The sequence below is a fragment of the Suricata suricatta genome, chromosome X, assembly GCF_006229205.1.
Source record: "Suricata suricatta isolate VVHF042 chromosome X, meerkat_22Aug2017_6uvM2_HiC, whole genome shotgun sequence".
Taxonomy (NCBI): domain Eukaryota; kingdom Metazoa; phylum Chordata; class Mammalia; order Carnivora; family Herpestidae; genus Suricata; species Suricata suricatta.
The window spans coordinates 43,044,618-43,063,853 of NC_043717.1; the positions used below are offsets into that span (position 1 = coordinate 43,044,618).

General features: G+C 51.0%; 1 protein-coding gene across 4 annotated transcripts in view; it reads right to left on the reverse strand.

The window, feature by feature from the left end:
* Nucleotides 1-19,236, reverse strand: part of IQSEC2 (IQ motif and Sec7 domain 2) — a 78,200-nt gene that overhangs the window by 14,208 nt on the left and 44,756 nt on the right. For all 4 annotated transcript variants that reach the window (XM_029930149.1, XM_029930152.1, XM_029930150.1 and 1 more), the window contains 3 exons: nt 5,308-5,569; nt 3,998-4,399; nt 668-1,563 (listed from right to left, as the gene is read on the reverse strand). In XM_029930149.1, coding sequence (XP_029786009.1) covers nt 668-1,563; nt 3,998-4,399; nt 5,308-5,569 — 1,560 coding nt within the window. The remainder of the gene's footprint in view (nt 1-667; nt 1,564-3,997; nt 4,400-5,307; nt 5,570-19,236) is intronic.

Here is a 19,236-nt window from a genome sequence, read left to right on the forward strand (position 1 = left end):
AAACAAGCAGGGAAGGGGCAGAGAGAGAGGGAGAGAAAAAAGCCCATGCAGGCTCTGTACTGTCAGCTCAGAGCCCGATTCAGGGCTCGAACTCATGAACTGTGAGATCATGACGTGAGCTGAGATCAACAGTTGTACACTTAATGGACTGAGCTACCTAGGTGCCCCACACACCCTGCTAGTCAATAGATGGAAGCACTGAAGCCCAAGGAAGAAACACATCTTGCCCAGGGCTACACAGAGATGTTGGCCAAAGTCAGGTAAGGAGTCAAGGGCTCCTGTTACTTATAGCAGGGCTCTTTATATATCATATCACCTCCCCACCAAAAAGAGGACATGTGGGACCCAAGGTTCAGAATCCATCCTATAGATTCTATAGCAAACTGGGGCCCAGAGGAGGAAACATCTTGCCCAAGATCACACAGCAAGTCAGAGGCAGTATTAGGGCTAAAGCTGTCTCTGACAGGTGTGTCTGTGTGTGGTGGGGAGGACTTTCCATTCTGCCACCCTGTTGCCAGTCCTCTTCCCTGAAAGGCTGGGGAGAAACGCCATCCACAAAATGAGAGGATGGCCAAACCAGGATCTCTGCTTGGAGTTCAGCTCCAGCGGTCCAAGTGCCCCTAGCAGGGTAGAAAGGGGAGAGGAGGCAGGATCAGGGAGCACGTACTTGTTGAAGAGGTTGAGGCCGATTCGGTAGTGCCGCCTCTGTACCACATCGTTGTTAAAGGCTGGCGAGTCCCAGCTATGCCTTGTCTCCCGCTGGTAAGTCTGCTTGCACAGGCCTGTGGCTGGAGGCTCCCTCAGGCTGTCCCTCGAAGAGGAGCCAGAGCTGCAGTTGATGGTCTCGTTGGAATTGCTGGAGCTCTCCAGGCTCTCGTTATCTCCACCATCAGAGTTCTCACCTGCTGCCTCGCACTTCCCCAACCTCCGACCCCCAGCCACACCACTGGGCCCAGTGCCACTGTTGGGGGCTGGTGGCAGGGGCCCTGGTGGGGCTGGAGCTGGGCCCTCCGGGGCTGGGTAGTGGCGGTGTGGGATTGGGGCCCTGCCTGGTGGCCCCTTGTGCTTCAGGGTCCCATGGGGGCTGCAGCCATCAGCCTCATACACCAGCTGGCGGTGGACAGAGCCGCGATCTGAGCGGTCACTCAGGTCCACGGAGCTGTCACTAGGAGGCTCAATGGTAAGCAGGGGAAGGTGGGCAGCCCGCAGCCGGAAATCCCGGCACTCCAAGCACCCAGGACCCCTGCGAGTGCCCTCCTCACGGGCACCATCTTCCCGGGTCCCTGGTGGCACTGGTGGAGGAACTGGCGGGAGAGGGGCTGGTGCCCAGAACTCAGGCCGGCCCTGGGGTGGGGGCTCTGTACTGGGCAATCTCTCAGGGGATGGTGGGGGAACTGGGTCATCCAAGTAGAGGGGAAGGTCACTGAAGGATGTGGCTGAGCTGTCCTCTTGCTGTTCCTTTGACTCTCGCTTCTCCAGTTGGGCTGACCCTGGCTCCTCAGACATGGGCCCTGATGGGTGGCAGTTCAGGGCCTCATCAATGGACTCAGCCAGAGACTTTACCTGTGTGGGAGGAAAGGGGAAGAGGGAAGGGAAGGAGAATAGGATGGCAGAAGGGAGGGAGTAGGGGAGGGGAGGAGGGGAGGCAAAAGGGGGAATCTTCCTGGTGGGTCAGCCAAGAAGAGGGAATCCCCTCCCCCACCCCCACAGGTTCTCTGCAGTATATAAAATAACTCCCAGGGAGCCATTGTGAGCTCACAGGGGCCGGCTATTGGCCCCAAGTCCCCTTTTTGGATATCTCAGTTCCTCCTTTGTCCTTATGGACCCAAGCCAAATGCCACCCCCCCTCTGATTCAATCCACATCCCTGCCTCTGCCATCCCCCATGGTAAACCAGAATCCCAGCTTCTTCTGGGCTCCCAGAGCCCTCTGTCTGGTTCTCTATAGTTTAGCCCATATTATTTGATGATCCAAACCATGGCTGATAACTCTGCTTCCCTGTGGTATCCAGCCTCCAAAGTGGCCTCTAATGAGCCCTGCCTCTGGGTATTTACACCCTCATGTACCACATAGTCCCAGGCTTGGTCTGTGGAACCAACAGTATATGGCAGAAGTGATGGGATGTCACTTCCGACATCAGGTTATGCAAGACTACAGCTTCCTTCTTGAGCACTCTTGTTCACTGTTTTCTCTCTCTCTCTCTCTCAGACCCTTTGCTCTGGGGGAAGCTGCACCATGAGGAGTCCTAGGGAGATGCCCACATGGTGAGGACCTGAATCCTCCTGCCAACAGTCAAGTGAGTAAGCTTGGAAGCAGATCCATCAGCCCCTGGCAAGTCTTCAGAGACTGGTCTCACCCTACAGCTTGATTGAAGTTTCATGAGAGACCCTGAGCCAGAACCACCAGCCAAGTCACTCCCAGATTCCTGGCCCTCAGAAACAGTATGAGATAATAAATGTTTCTTGTTAAAGCGCAGTGTTTACGTTCATTTTGAAGCTACTAAATTTGGAGGTCATTTGTTATGTATCAATGTAACTGATAGATGTAACTACCACACTTCTTCATTGGATTTGGATAGCACTAACAGCTGGGCCCAGCCCTGGTTCCTCAGTCTCTGCACCAGACTGTGATTCCTTATCCCCCATTTCCCCTTGAGGGATGGGTCCATGTTTCTGTCTTTTCAGACAGCTCAGTAAGCTTCAGTCAGCTCAGCTCAACACACTTGACACAGAAGAGGTATTCAATTAAATGTTTGTTGTATGTATGGATGAGTGATTTAGATCTTCCATTTGTACTTCTTTCCTCCCCCCTGCCTCCTTCCTACATCCCTTCACCATGTCCAGGGAAGCATGTCCTGGCTGATGGCAGGGCCAGATCGGAGAACTTAGAGAAGAATGATTTCTTCTCGTATAAAGCTTCATTCATTCATTCATTCAACCATTTCTGCCAAATACTTCCTTGGTTTTAGGAAGGAAACTAACATGTACTGAGCAGCTACTTTCAGGTATATTACCTAGCTAAAGTGACTCTTCAAAACAGCTTTAAAAGGAAAGTTCTATCTCTATTTTATTGATCACGTTTCAGTGAGGGTAAACACTTTGCCAGAGGTCACACAGCTGGGAGACAGCAGAACTGGGATCTGCACTTGAACCGCTAAAGCTGACAGACCTCAAGCCAAGAATGATCTCTTATCACCATCACTGCCTATTATATTCCCACCATCTCATGCTTTTGCCAATTCAATGCTTATGCAAGCAACACCCTACCCTCCCACAATCTCTAACTTGCTAAGTCTTATTTGTCTGGTAAGGCCCAGCTCCTGTGCTATTTTCTCTAAGAGGCTTTCTTTGGTCCTCCCAGAAGAAAGTCTCTTTTCCCTCCTCTAGGTTCCCATGGTACTATATGTGATCCTTTCTCATGGCTCTGAGCACGCTCTATTTCAGGAGACAGTCATGTGCACATGTCTGCCATTTCCTACTGGCCTCAGAGAACAAGGACCCCGGCTGGCTCATCTGTCTCTGTCGCAGTGCCCAGCATAGAGCCTGGTCCGTAGTGGTAGTAGTGTAGTCTAAGTGAAAGGTCATGGACTTTAGAACCTGGTGGAGTTGGGTTCCAATACACTTTGGAAGTGTCACTTCGCCTCTCAGGGACTCAGAATCTCAGTCTCCTCTGTCAAATTGGATAACAACCCCCATCAAGCAGGCTGTTATGAGGCATACACAGCACCTGGCACCAAGTAGGAGTGTATCACCTGTTAGTTAGGCCTTAATTTGTTTGTGTATCAAGTTCCAAAGAGAACTTAAAATTTCTTATGTGTTCCATACACCTAGATGTTTAACTTGTTCTAACTAGATAATTTTTCACCTTGCCAATTCTTTCTCATCTATCTCACAGTCCCTATTTACATGCTTGTCAGGCAACTTGTTTCAATTTGGAATATAGGCCAAAAAGCCAGAGCATGGGAAGAGGAAGGAGAGGTCCTTTTCAGGGATGCTGACCTGTTTGGAGAAGGAGTCCTCGAGCTCTGTGATGTCATTAGAAAACTCTCCAGATGTGGTGACGGAGCTTCCCCCACCATCGATGCCCCCTCCACAGGAGCCTCCATATGGGAGCCCTCGTTCAAGCCGGTGGCTCCGGGCACCAGCCATGGCACCCTCGTCCAGCGAGGCAGGCTTGCCCTCGAAGTACGCGGGGTTCTGTGCCTTCTCATACTCCTCAAAGGAGAACTGCATTCGCATGTTGGAAAGGATGATGCGGCGGGACATGCGGCTCTCTGAAGCTGAGCTGCGGAGCCGCTCAAAGTTCTTGTTCATACGGTACTGGCGGAAGGCTGTCTGGATGGTCCTGGCAGCCCTGCGACTCAGAAAGGAGCCCCCGTACTTCCTCTCCAGCATTTCCACCTAGCAGGGGAGGGTTGAGGGGGACAAGGTCAGAAACTCATTGCAGCCTCATTCACCTCCCTGGGCCTCAACCCACACCACCGCCCGAGTCACAGCTAACTGTGTATAGCTGCCTAGACAGGCCAGGCTGTGCTCTCAGTGTTGTGTTTAACTTTAATCTCAGATAACACTTGTCACATGGGACTGGATTGTGGTTTTCTTTTTTATTTACAAGAAATAGATGTTCATTATGCCAGAAAATTAAAAAAAAAACAGAGAAGCCAAAAATGGAAAGAAAAGTAAGAAATAAATTGAGAGCAAGAGGGAGGAAATGAAAGAGGAAGAGAGAGAAGAGAGGAAGGGAGGGAGGTAGGGAAGGGGAGTGTGGAGAGATGGAAGGAGGGAAAGAAAGAAAGAAGGAAGGGAGGGAGGAAGGAAGATTGGTTCACCTAAAGTCCCAATTCCTAGGCATAACACAATGAACACTTTGGTTTATGTCCTTCCAGGTTTTTTTTTTTTAAATATCTCTAGTATTTTGTGCCCCTTGACCTTTTTTTTCCTTTTAGCTAAACGAATCCTGTGTGATATATGTGATATACTATAGCACACTTTTCTGAAAGTGCCCATTTATGTGTGTGCTTCTCCTGTTAGACAGATTTTGGAGGACTGGCTCCCAGTCTCATTCATCTTTGTGTCTCCAGTGCCAGCACGGAGCGCAATCAATGTTTGCTAAGTGAACTGGAGACTCACTGGATGGGTGGTGAATGAGTGAGTGCCTCCCCAGGAGGGTGGATGAAGGGCCCAGAACTAGCCTCCTGTTCTAGTCTCTCCATACCTCCCTGAATACTGCCCTCAAGTGCCACATCCCAATCCCTCCCTTGGTCCTCTCACACACCCCTACCCTGTTCCCACTCCCATTCCTGCTGCACCTTCTTGTCCTGCAGGTCCGTGGAGAGTTCATAGCTGTCCGATAGGGCCTTGGAGCGCTTTATCTCCTCCTCTTCCTGCTTCCTCAGGGCGACACTGGCTGGCTGGAGGCGAGCTCGTTGAGCCCAGGGAAGGCCCACCCCAGCTGGGGGGCCCCCCATGTGGCTGCTGGTGGGAGGCAGCTGGCTCAGTCGGTAGGGGGGTTGACTCCCAGGACTATCAACCGCTGTGCTCAGGTCACTGCCTGGGGCATCACCCTCCACACTGTGGGGATGAGATAAGATGAGCCAGGATGTGGGACCAGGAGATGGGCCTGCTCAGCCAGACTGAGAGCGGGTAGACCAGATCCCTGCCCACAACCCCATCCTCCCTAGCTCCCTCACAGACACAGGAACCCCAATATTTAAATGCCAGAGGGGAGTTCCCCTCTTTTCCCTTCCCTTCCCCCTTGCCTTCACAGCCTTACCCTCCTTGCCCTTCAGCCCCGCCACTCACAGTTCCAGCCTCTTAGACTCCTTTACCTCAAGGTCAGGTCTTCTTGCAGGCTTGTCCCCAGTCCTATTCATTCCTCACACTTGTTTCCTTCATGGCCATGTCCTCTCACAACCTTATCCCCAGACCTGTTCCCTCCCAGTCTTGTCCACTCAAGTCCCTTTTTCTAATAGTGCTGCCCCCTAACAACTCCATCCCCAAACCTTCCTTCCTCTGATGGACCAGTTCCCTCACAGTCCCCTCCCACCCTTTCCCCTCTCAGCTCCAGCCCCTCATGGCTCCCTAAGACTGCACAGTATGGTTTCCCTCCCAGCCTAACCCCCCAAAACCACCCCAGATCAGCCCTGACCCCAGGCCTGGGGCCCACTCCTACATCCTGCAGCTCCATACTCACCTCTCTTCGGCCTATCCCTGCCCCCTACCCCCCCCCCCCCCCCCCCCCCCCCCCCCCCCCCCCCCCCCCCCCCCCCCCCCCCGCCCTCAGCTGCCTGGACACTGGCCTGGCCAGTTCCCAGGGTTCCCTGGCTGCAAGGGCTCAGGCTCCAAGACAGTGAGAGGCAAGGCGCCTCCCATTCAGCATCCTCACAGGTAAAGAGCTGCCCTGCGGGGCAACTTCTTTTTTCTCCTCATGGTCTCCTCTGCTCAGCTGAGAGATGGGGGGCAAGAGTCTTGAAGTCGAAGACTGGCAGGAGCTGGGCACTGGGCCTTGCCTGCCCTGGTTACTCAGAGCTGTTGTTCCTCCAGACCTGCTCCCATGGTGCCATGGCAACCAGGCTGCCAAGGAACCCAGGTGGCGACAGAGCCCAGGTGCCCTGAGCCTAGCAGGCAAGGTGAGGCACCACAGAGGTGGGGGAAATGGGGGAGGGGGTCAGGAGGGGAGGGACAGGTGGGTGAAGCATTGGGGTTGTAGAGGGAATGGGTGTGGGTGAGGCCCAGGAAATGGTCTGGTTTGGGCAGACACACGGTTGAGGGGGCCCTTGGCTGGAAAGGGTTAAAGGGCCACTCCCCAACCCCTACGTGGCAGAAGCCAGGGCACAGAGCAGGGAAAGCTGGGATGGATGTAGGGGTACTCCCTACCAGCAGTAAAGGAGCTTGAGGTGCAACAGACCTGCCAGGCTTGCAGAGAGCACGTTGGACTTGGGGCTGCGTGCAGTGGGGAGGCTGCACCCACCCACGAGGCTAGCTCCTGAGCTGTAGGGGAAGAGCTCCATTCCACCCCTAGTGGAGCCTCCTGCCCATCATTCATCCTCCATCCTCCCAACGTCAGTCTATAACACTGCGAGGAATAAGGCAGAAACGGACTGGGGGACTGCCCTCTACCCCAAATCCTCTCTCCTCCTGGGCCTCGGGGCCTTATGAAGTCCACTTCAGGAGTCAGATCTGGCCCAGCACCGCCTCCCCCCACCCCAACCCAGGCATCTAAGGTGCTCCTCTCCACCTCACTCAGGACTGCAGGATCCTGCCCACCAACCTCTCAAACCTCTCTCTCTCTCAGCACACAGCTCAAACCCAGGTTTCCTCAATTGTCTTCTCTGTTCAGGAACCATCCATAGCTCCCACTGTGTATAAGAGATAGCCCAAGTTCCTTATTCTGGCATTTGAGGCTTCTCAAAGATACCATAGCTAAGGTTTATAGAGCGCTTAGCATATCAGGCACTGTGCTTACCACTTCACATTTAATAACCTGTTTACTGTCCAAAAGAAGCCTATGAGATAAGTATTGTGATTTATCTTCATTTTATACATAAAGAAACTGAGGCTCAGAGGTTAAGTAACTTACCAATGGTCATACAGCTATTAATGATAGAGTCAGGATTCAAATCCAGGCTCACACTCCTCAACATCACGCCACACTGCAGGCTTAGCTGCCAGCCCCCTGTCCCATCCACTCTTCCCTCCAGCCTGGCCTGGATCCTGTTTCTCCCAAATACTCCTCTGCTTTCCACCTCCAAAACTGCTCATACAGTACCTTCCGCCTGGAATACAGCCCCTATCATCTCTTCCATCTGCAATCTGAGAAATCCCCCCACACCCTACTTCTATCAAGATTCAGGTCATATGCCACCACTAAGAAGCCCTCCTGAAGCCCGCCTCCAGCCAGAAATTATTGCTGATCCTGTTCAAAGCTCCCACACACAGCACATGTCTGTCCTTCTTTTTATGGTGTAGGTTAGCTTTGGCAAAGCGTGACAACTATTTGTGTTCATGACTTCTAGAATCCCAGCACAGGAAGAGAATTTGGTAATCTCCTAGCTAGCACAGAGCACAAGGACAGGAACAGAGTAGCTCAATAAAAGCTTCTGGAGGGAAGGAGTCAATGAATGGCCCCTGGTGGCTATGCTAATAAATCCTCCCATCTGAGCCTTGACCTCTGCCTCCAGTGTCCTCTTCCAATCCATTCTCCATCCTGCAGCCAGAAAGAGCTCTCCAAAGTACAGCTTTGACCATTTTGCACTCCCACTAAAACCCTTCCACAGCTCCTCATAATTCATTCAACAAACAACAATTGAGCATTTTCTATGTGCCAGGTACAATGCTAGGTGCTGGAAATACAATAGCGGACAAAATACATAAGATGTGTTCCCTGGAGAGGTGACATTCTAGTGGAAGCAGCAGAGTATAAATACATACTGTTGGGGCGCCTGGGTGGCTCAGTGGGTTAAGTGTCTGACTCTTAGTTTTGGCTCAGGTCATGACCTCATGGTTTCGTGAGTTCAAGCCCCGCACTGGGCTCTGCACTGGCAGTGCAGGGCCTGCTTGGGACTCTCACTCTCTCTCTCTCTCTCTCTCTCTCTCTCTCTCTCTCTCTCCCTCTCCCTCTCCCTCTCCCTCTCCCTCCCTCTCTGCCCCTCCCTTGCCCCTCCCTCCCTCTCTGTCTCTCTCAAAATAAATATATAAACTTAAAAAAATTTTAAATACATAATGTCCTTTCATGTAGAGAAAAGTGCTAGGTAGGAAAATACAACAGAGGGATAAAAGGTGCTGTTTTCGATATGGTGGTCAGGGAAAGTCTTTTTGAAGAAGTGGCATATAAGTTGAGCCCTGATGGAAGTGAAGGAGTGAGCTGTGTGGTCACCTGAGACAAAAGCAGTCCAGACAGAAGGTAGAGCCAGTGAAAAGATACCGAAGTTGAACGGTGCCTGGCATGTTTGAGAAACAGCAAAGAAACCAGTATAGCTGGAGTGGAGTGAATGAGGAGCGAGTGATAGAGATGTAAGATTAGAGAGGTAATGGGGGCTAAATCATTAAGGGCATTGACCTCACGATCAAGACTTTGGCTTTCACTCTGACTGAGATGAGCTGAGGAGGGACATGATCTAACTTAAGTTTTATAGGAATCATCATCTATATGATAACGTCTAACTTCCTCATCAGAGCCATGGATGGCTCTGCTGATCTGACCCCTGTTTCATATTCCTCTGCACCATTACTTCAACCTGGCTACGCCCTACTCACCCTTCAACATTTTAGCTCAGGTGTGCCCTTCCATGCCCACCTGCCCCTTCCACAGAGGTTGGCTTACAGTTCCTTCCTCTGGTGCATAGGACCTTATGGTCATCTCTATCCCTAGGGCAAGAGCATTAATGAGCTGATTGAATCCTCAGAACGTTTTGAGGCAGACACCATTAGCCCCATGTTATAGATGAGGACGCTGAGGCTCAGAGAGGTGATATAAACTTGCTCAAGGTCACAGTTATTAAGTGAGAAATTCAGGATGTAAACACAGGGCCCAGGCTGTCTTTAATGACGTCTCATTACTGCTCCCCACTTCTGGCTCCGTGCCACCCCCAGGTCTCCATTCTTTGGCAATTCTTCCCTTCAGAGCTGTCCCCCAACTCTGGTTGCAATGAGTTTGCAATGGGATTAGTGGCAGGGAGGTCATACTATAAGCACAGCCTCCCCCAAGAGGGCCAAAAGGCAAAAAGGACAGTGCTTGAGGGTGTTGCCCCTGACATCATACGTACTGTTGAAGAAATAGCACCTGAGGATGTGGAATGCTTTTACTCATGGCCCCCCAGAACACCAAAGGGCATGCTGGTAACATTGAAAAACCTCTCTTCTCTTTCTCATATATGTGAGTATGCACGTGCACATGTGTGCATGTGTGCACGTGCGCACATACACACTGTGCAGTAAAAAGCTGGGCAGGCCTAGGTTCAGGTCTTGACTGCCATTTACCAGCTGTGTGAGCCTGGGCATGTCCCTTAACCTCTGCACCTGTTTCACATCTGTGCAGGGCTACCTGGACTTCTGAAAGGGCCTGGGAGACCCTCCCCCCACCTCTGGACTCCTCCCAGCCAGGAGCAAAGAACACAAGAACACAGACACACACACATGTGTGCACTGTCTTCTGGGCTATTCTGTGGGGAAAACTGCAGCAGGGGAAATAAACCATGTTACACAAATAACCACAGTACAAAGCTGACAGTTCTCAAGGCTGGGGAACAGAGGAAGTGCTGGGAGAGCTCAGGAGAGAGATTCCTTCTGCTTGGGGGTGGCTGAGCAGAATAAAAATAAACTCACACTTACAGTGCACCTTCCCTGTGTGAGGCATTTTCCGCACATTATTTAATCTGCATGACAAATGTGAAGCAAGAATTAGGATTCCTATTTTGCAGGTGAGGAAAAAAGGCTCTGGGGGGAAGTAACCGCCAAAGGTCTCAGAGCTAGCAAGTAGCAGAACAGGATTCCAAAGCCTGTATTAGTTCCCTTGCTGCCTTAAAGGCTTCCTGGGGGAGGAAGTTGTTGACCAGGGTCTTGCCTAGGAGGAGCTGGTAGAAATGAGTGCATGACCTGGTGAGCCAAGGCACTAAGATAGGGAGAAGCAGGGCAGGACATTCTCATAGGGATTGGGGGTGGCCTTCCCATGGTGTGGGGCACTGACTATCCCCTGGATGCTGCTTCTAATGGGAGGTCTCTCTTCCTCCTTCCCTTTATTGGCACTGCCCAGAGCCAGGCAGCCAGCAGGGGATGGGATCAGGATGCAGTTGCCATGGAAACGAATGGGGGCTGTTGCTATGGATACCATAAGATGAGGGCAAGAGGAAGCTAGGGATGCTGAGGACTATCCCCATGACAACTTAGGCTAGAAAGACGGGGGTTGGGGGGTACCGGAAGTGAGAGACAAGAAAACAAGTTGAGGAAGTCAGTGCACCTAGATGAGGGCAAGGGCATTCTTTGGGTTTTGGAGGAAGAGAGGGCCAAGCATGCCAGACAAAGGGATGGGTGATGCAGATGAACGGAGGGACCCCAATCACCTCTGTCTCCTCTGATGGCTCTTCTGCAAACTGTTTCTGCTGCTCAATCCCAGTGCCATGGAGAATCCAGACCTGAGGCCAGCCTGGCTCACAGGGACTGGCAGGGGAGGAGGCCATCAAAGGGGCTGACGGGGGAGACAGCAAGCAAACACAGGCTTGGGAGCACACAGACCCGGGTTTGAATCCCAGCTCTGCTTCTTTGCAGCCCTAAAAAATAATTGTTGTCATTTACCAAGTACCTACTTTTTGTTAGGCCTAGCAACTTTGCAAAGTCTGTGTTGTGCTCCCTGAAGGAGATAACAGATGAGGAAACCGAAGTATACAGAGAGGAAGTAACTTGCCCAAAGTCTCAAAGCTCAGCAGTGGTGGAGCCTGGAGCCAAAACAACACTCATGTTCTTAACCACCCCCCTCTCTGCCCTCAACTGCCCCTCCCAGGTCTAGTGTGCATTCTCCAGCTCCCTACGCCTTCCCACAGTGACATGCAGATGGACAGATGCTGCGTAAATATTTGTGGAGTGTGAGAAGAAGCAACCTGGGAGAAAGCAGGAAAGACTGAGGGTAATAGAAGAAGCACCTGACTTCGAGAACCGTGAGTCATGGGTTTGACTGGCCAAGGGTAGAAGAGCCAACAGAACAGAGATGGACTTTATGAACCATGCAGTCCCACAGATCCAAACTGAGGCTCATAAAGTCAAAGTGACATGCCCAGGGTTGCAAAGAACGAGAACCAAAATCACCTACCTTCCAGGCCAGTGTCCCATTTTTTAGTTTCAGAAGCCCCTTGAATCTGTCCAGCTCCCTCCTGCCAACCCCAGCACCATTAAGCTCCTAGACAACAGCTGGGCAAGAGCAGGCTCCTTGCACTTCTACGCTATGTGAGCACAGTGCCTTTGCTCATACTCTTCGTTTCTTCTTTGTTCCCTCTCCCTTTGCCTCAGACTTCATTGGTCTGGGTGAGTTCCTCTGCATCTTGCAGCACCCTGAGCAGGTGAACACTCCTGGGAAGCCCATTCTGACTCACTTCTACCCCCACCCCTCCAAAGAACCTGACAGGGTCAGCTACTCCCACTCTGTGTCTTGCGCACACTCATGTCACATGCAATTCTTATTAGCAGCTAACTTGTGATACTCTCTTGAAGTGTCCATCCCCTTCCCTTCTCCTGTCTCCCAAGGGCAGTGGCCTGGTATGATTCACCTCTGTGGACCTGGCATGCCCAGGCCAGGGCCCAGCACACAGCATGTGGTCACCAGCCACCTTGGTCCCCTAAGACAGGTGGCAGTTGTGTGTGTCTGAGTGTGTGTGGCCATCCTGCCTGGCAACTGTCCCTTAGATACACAACAGTGCACAGTCTCTCACTACTGATCCACCTGCCTGCCACACATAAAGTCATGCACAAGTATGCACAGGCACACACATTTCCCTCACAACTGAGAAAAACCTTCCCCCTTCCCACAGCCCAGGCCTTCAGTCAATTCAGTTATCTATACAAGAGTCTACACCTCCTCAGCTCACACAATGATCATCTGACCTTGACTTGCCCTCTTCCTCCATTTAGTTGAACCCTCGCCCCTCCCCACTTCCTTCTATCTTCCATCGGATAAAGGGTAGGGTGGTCTCCTCTCCAGCCATCACAGGTCATCTAGACTCAGACACCCTGAAGAGGCAGTGGAACAGATCTACACACTACTCCCCAACCCCTCAGCACAACCCTAGAGCTCTCTACCAGGTTTTTGTCCATGCTGTGTCTCCTGTGATGCCTCTTCACATTTACCACCCATTCAAACCCTTCCAAGCCTTCTATTCTTGCCCCTCCTCCTCCAGCAAGCCCTCCTAGACACTACCATCCTCCCCAGCCCACCTTGACATACCCCCTCCTCTTTGGGCCAGGAACATATTTTGCTCATTAGTGAAGCCATATTTATTCCATCATTTCTGGCCTTCACACCCTACTTTTCCAAAGGAATTCCTCCTCTCCCCTGGGAGATGAAGATCTTATGGGGAACACAGCCACTGTCTTTGTTCCTTCCACTGGATTTCTCACAGTATTAAGAGAGAAGACTTGCCCACAGTTAGGTGCTCAAACAATGCCTTCCAAAAGAGTGAAGGAGGGAGAGGGGAAAAGAGAGAGGGAGGGAGAGGAGGGGAGAAATAAATTAGAATTTGGATGAGTAAATGAATAGATGAGTTGAGTGGCTGAGTGAAACAATGAGTGAGGGAACAAGGTGAGCCTCTGAGGTAAAGACCAGACCAATGTTCTGGGAATGCTGAAGGGGGGAAGGTGCTGAAAGAAAGGAGAGGAGGGACTCTCACCTGCACTTTAATCAAAGCAAGAGCTACCAGCTACTGCACACTTGCTCAACTGTGCATCACACCCAATGCTGAGCTCCTAGTGTTTTCTTGCTAATCTTCATGACAACCCACAGAGGTAGATATATTCATATTGTGCTCGGGAGGAAAATGAAGCTCAAGGAGAAGAAAATACTTGCTCAAGGTTACACAGATAGTTCAGTGGGAGAACCAGAAGGTAAACTCAGTTTTGTTCAATGCCAAAGGCTTAAAAAGGGAAAGCCAGGGTATGAGCCCACTTTGGGGGGGAGGTCTCCTGGCTTTGCTCCCAACATGAACACATTATGGAGTGTGTCAGTCCCACACTCCATAAAGGATACCTTCCACCCTCCTGCCAACAGCCTCCAGGGATTCTTAGAACCAGCTTCTGGGAGGTGCAGGAAATATTTAGCATCATTGCATCTGGAGGAAATGGCTTCCCCTTAGACTCAGAGATCCCTAAAGTTGTAGAATCAGAACCTTGAAGTGTAGAATCAAGGACTTTTACCATCACAGAATATTAAAATCATATTATCAGAATTTTTTAAAAAATAACAGAACCATGAAATCTTAAAACCATAGGATTGGAGAATCCCCAAATCACAGCGTTGTAGAAATAGATACCACAGAATTGCATGGAATATGTCACTGAATTATCATATTTTTAAGTCCACGTAGTCACAGTTTTTTTAAATTGTAGCATCTCAGATTGACAGAATGTCAGAGCTGGAGGAGCCCTTGGAGATCCTCTGGACCAACCTCCCTCTTCCTTTTATGTATGTACGGGGTGGGGTGGAAACTAGGTAGCAGAGAGGCCAAGTGACATGTCCAGGTTGGCTGGTTCACGTGGCCTCAGGCTGACTGGCTGGAGAAGGCAGCAGGCTTGCTCATGGTTAGAGTGCCACATCATTCATTCATTTATTGAGTGCCTTTTGGGTGTTGAGGATACCAAGAATCAGACCCTACTCTTTCTCCAGGCCCTGTTCCCAGCCCTGGATAGGAAAGAAGGTAAGGCCCTGGTGGGGATGAGGAGAAAGAAGTGGGGGTGGGGTGGAACATACATCAGACAGAGAGAAGAGATCAGCTTTTATTGATGGAAATTCCTTTGTACACAGCGACACCCGTACTCTGAAAGGCCTTTTCCTCCTGATCATATTTACAGAGCACTATGGGAATGTGGCAGAGGGCACGAGGAGACGCTTTCAAGCAGTGGAGATGGCAGCAATGGCCACAGTGAGGGAACTAGCAACGGGAAACTAGGCAGGCTGGGTCCTGCCCCCATCTGGTCCTCTGAGCCCTAGGCACCCTGCATCTCTTTTTGTGCTCACAGAGGACAGAGGTAGGTCCTTGGGATGTCATTTGGAGACCTCTCAGTAGTGGCAGGCTCCAGGGTGCCTGGGAAGTGAGGTGCGGGAGGGTCCAGGTTCCAAGCTCCAAGCTCCAAGCTCTGCTGCTCCCACATTTTAGTCAGACCTAGGGCTCCAGCCTTTATAATCCAGGGGCTGGAGTCCAGGGGAGAGAGCAGTGGGGGGAGGAGGGGATCCCAAGAAGGAGGTGGGGGAGGAAGGGGCATGATGCTTGCCCATCATGAAGCAGGACAGGGTCCCATAGGGGATCGCGAGTGAGGGGGGCTGGTTAAGGCTTTTGCTTCTGCATAGAAAATGACCCTTGTCCTCTCAGTTACCGAGAGGAGGGACTACTGCACTCGGAGGCCGGACAGCAGAACTGATGAGCGTCTTCCTCTTCCTCTTCCTCAGTCTCCTCCTCCTCCTCTTCCCTGGGGCCAGGAAGGGCAGGGTAGAGGCCACAGGCGGGTGGGTGACAGAGAGAGGCAGAGGCATTAGTTTGCAGAGCAGGGGAGATACATGAATGGCTGGAACCAGGGTGGTGGGGCTAGGAGGGGGGTCTGAATGGGGAGGCCAGTGTGACAGATGATCTAGGGCCACACCCAACTCAGTCTCCAAAGAGCCTTCAACAGCCCTCCCTCACACCCAAGCTGAGCTCACTTAAGGTCAGGCTGAGTATACAAACTCCATTTCTGACCTGACAGGTACCCAACCATCATTTGAATATAAATAGCAGCAACCTGCTCAGTGCTGGCTCTTTGCACACATCATCCATCTCATTTAACCCTTGCAACAACATTGTGACATTTTAGGGGCGAGGAAATTGAAATTCAGAGAGGTTAGATAACCTGCCCAAGGTCACATAGCTGGGTGAGTGGTAGAGTCAGTATTTCAACCCGAAGTTCATAGAGCTCCAAGTCCCAGACTCATCCCATGAGGTCTTTAGGTGAAGTTGGAACTATCTCGAGAAATCCACCCTGCCCTTGAAGGACAAGGACCTCCATTTCCTGAAGCCTCCAGGTGGGGCAAATTGGAGATACTTAGAAATGGAATGTGGAAAGCCCACAGCATTAGAAGCCAACAGACTAGGGCTCCAATGCCAGCTTTACAAGTGCTTCCAGGCTATGTGCCCAGGCATGTAATTGCCCCTCTTGAAGCCTCATTTCTTCATCTGTAAAAGTGGGCCTCATGATGCCAACCCCACAGGATTGTTGCAAGGACTGGAACATATGCCAAGTGCCGGACAAATAAGAGCATGGTGGTGGTTATTGTTAACTGCTCATGAACTGAATCTAATTCCCAAGGTGGCCATTTGTACCCACACAGAAGTGCCACAGTGGCAGGGAGGAGTCATTGCAGGAACAAGCGCCTGTCCCCAAGGTACCAGGGGGACCAGCGTGTGCATGGCCATCACTGGAGCTGGGCTACATTTTTGTGGGTGATGGGGGGGATGGACAGACAATAGGGCTGGGGGGAGGGAGGTTCCAGCTGCCTTGGGAATGAAGTAGTATCACCCTACTCCCAGACCCCTTGGCTCAAGAGAGGCGGTAAGTATGGAATCCAGGAAACTGGAGGATTGGGAAGAGATGAGAAGGAAAGAGGACAGGCAAGGGATGGCACTTCTGTCCAGGTGACAGACAGACAAGCACACACATGCACACGTACACACATACACGCACACAGGCACCCAAGCGCGCACACACACACCCTCCTCATACTCAAAGCTACCTGTGACACATTGTTCCACAGAGTCACTGAGTCAGCAAAACCACGTGAAACAGAGCTCAAGTTCTGGGCAAGCGGCTCCCCCTTTCTGAGGCTCCCATTCCTCATCTATAAAAGGAGAAATCTCCACATCTCTCAAGGCTGTCATGAAGAACAAATGATCTTCCAGTCCCACTGCTTATTCCTCCTGCATCCAGGTCAGGCCCCTGTGACCCCACGCCTTGACGCTGCAGCCACCTCCTCATTTCTTCTTCTCTCTCCCCTTTTGGACACGTCAGCCTTCCTAATAAAGACTGCAAGCACAGATTTCTTGCTTGTCTCTGCTCAGACACCCACCTTGGCTCCCCAGTGCTTCCTGGATAAAGATCAGACTCCTCAACTTGGCATTCAAGGCTCCCCTAACATATTGTCTCACCTGGCCTTCCCCGTCAGGTGGAAAAAAGCATGGGCTTTAGAGTCAGATAGACCCGGGTATGAATATCAGCCACACCTCCTACTAGCTGGCTGGCTTTGGGTCCACCTCTTCACTTCTCTAGGACTAGTTTTCCTCATCTGCAAAATGAGAAAACACCTATTCCGCAGAGCATGGTGGGATTAAATGAATTCAACTATGTAAGGTGCCTGTCACAGGGTAGGTTTTGTGCGTCTTACGTAGTAACTGTTATTTTTTTTTTTTAATGTTTATTTATTTTTGAGAGAGAGAAAGAGGCATGTGCCAGGGAGGGGCAGAGCGAGATGGAGACACAGGATCCGAAGCAGGCTCCAGGCTCTGAGCTGTTAGCACAGAGCCTGACGTGGGGCTTGAACTCATAGACCATGAGATCATGACCTGAGCTGAAGCTGGATGCTTAACCAGCTGAGCTACCCAGGTGTCCCATATTACTGTCATCATCAGTGGCTCACTCATGCTCAGCCTTCATCGAACTAGCTTGTTCATTTTTTCATCAGGATGGTGCCTTTGATGACTGTGTTCCTTTCTTCTGTACATATCTTTCCCCATGGAAATCCATTTGAACATCACAGCTCAGCTTAAATGCTGCTTCCTGCAGGAAGTCCTCTCTCTCAACCAGAAGTATTCCTTGCTCCCTCCTAGCTCCAGTATCCATGCCCTTGGCCAGGGATCTCTATTTGTTGCTCTGAACTTCGCTGAAGCATTTCTCTCACCAACCCCCTCAACGCCCTCATACTCCCCTGCCCCACCACCGCTGCCTTCCTTCTCTGTAAGAAAGATAGGGCCCCTATACTATTTAAGGCCAGTTTCTCCACGTAGGCTCTGGAACCCACCACTGCTACCTCCTGCACAACAATCACCCCCTCTTCCTCCTGTATCTCAACTCCCCCCCCCCCCCCCCCGTTACCTCCTTCTTACCAACATTTATAGAAGCTCAAGTCTCTCCCATCTGGGAATAAAAACCCTCTATCTGCCTCCACATCTCCTTCTAGCAATCACTGTCCCTCTCTCCTCTTCACAGCTAAGCTTGAGAAATTCATCTACACTGGCCATCTCCACTTCAGTACCTCCCACGAGCTCTTCAACCCACTGCAATCTGCCTCATGCACCCACCATGCCACAGAAACTGTTCTTAGCCAGGTCATCGAGGACCTCCTAGTGGTTAAAGCCAATAGACTCTCTTCCACCCGCATCTTACTTCCCTGAGCTGTAACATTTGCCACTCTTAACAAGCCCTTCCTGTGCCGGATGGCTCTTTCCTTCCTCTGCTTTCATGAGCCCACTGCCTGATGGTTTTCCTCCTACTTCTCCGACCATCCCCACCTCTTCTTCCTCTCCTCATTTCTTCTGTGTTGGTCCCTCTTCCCCATTTCTGATCCTCTTCTCTTTCATTCCAGACCCTTTGTCAGCAGTCTCCACTGCATAACTTCAGGTATGACTTAGTACCCTCCCCATCCCCCCCTCTCTCTCTTTCCATGGTCCCAGACCCATCAAGCCTAGTCCTTGCCAGAAGCTCCACCAGGATGGCCTTCAGGGCCTTCTGAGCTCACAGGGACCATAAAGCCAGCATCTTACCATTGCAAACCTGTCCTGTGCATTTTGCACTTTCATGAAAAGCACCACCATCCACCCAGGCACTCAAACCCAAAAACACACCTGGGAGTCATGTTAGGCTCCTCCTCCTGCTCCCTTAAAAAACCAGTCATCAAATTCTGCTGATTGATTCTGCCTCCTCATCTTCTACTCCTCTCACTCACTGTTGATTCTGTATCCAATAATACTGGTGTCCCTGCTGTCCCTCAAACATAACACACATATTCCTGCCTGAGGGCCTTTGCAGTCTATGTTCCTTCTATCTGGATCACTGTCCCCCAGCTAGGTGTAGCACCAGACACACTCTATATATTTATTTATTTATTATCTCTGTCACCCACTGTAAGATCCATCAGGACCAGCATATGTTCTGTTTGGTGCTGTATTTCTAATGCCCGGCACAGCATCTGGCACTCAGTAAATATTTATTGAATGAATGACTCCATTGCCAGACCTGAACACTGAAACTCAATGTGAATTCCAACCTCTGTCATCTCCACTCCCTTCCACCCCCACTATTTATTCAGCCTACTACTCCGGTAGTAGAAGATCCTCCCAATCACTTCGCAAATCCATCTCCTCTGCTCTGTTCCCATGGCCACTGCCTTCATTTATCTCTCTCTTGGATTCCCATAGCAGCCTCCTCCCTAGTTTCCCTTCCTTCTAAAAAGCTTTGTAGAAGGAAGGGATCGTGTCACTTTGCCTCCTCAAGAACTGCTCATGGCTGTCCAGCTGCGT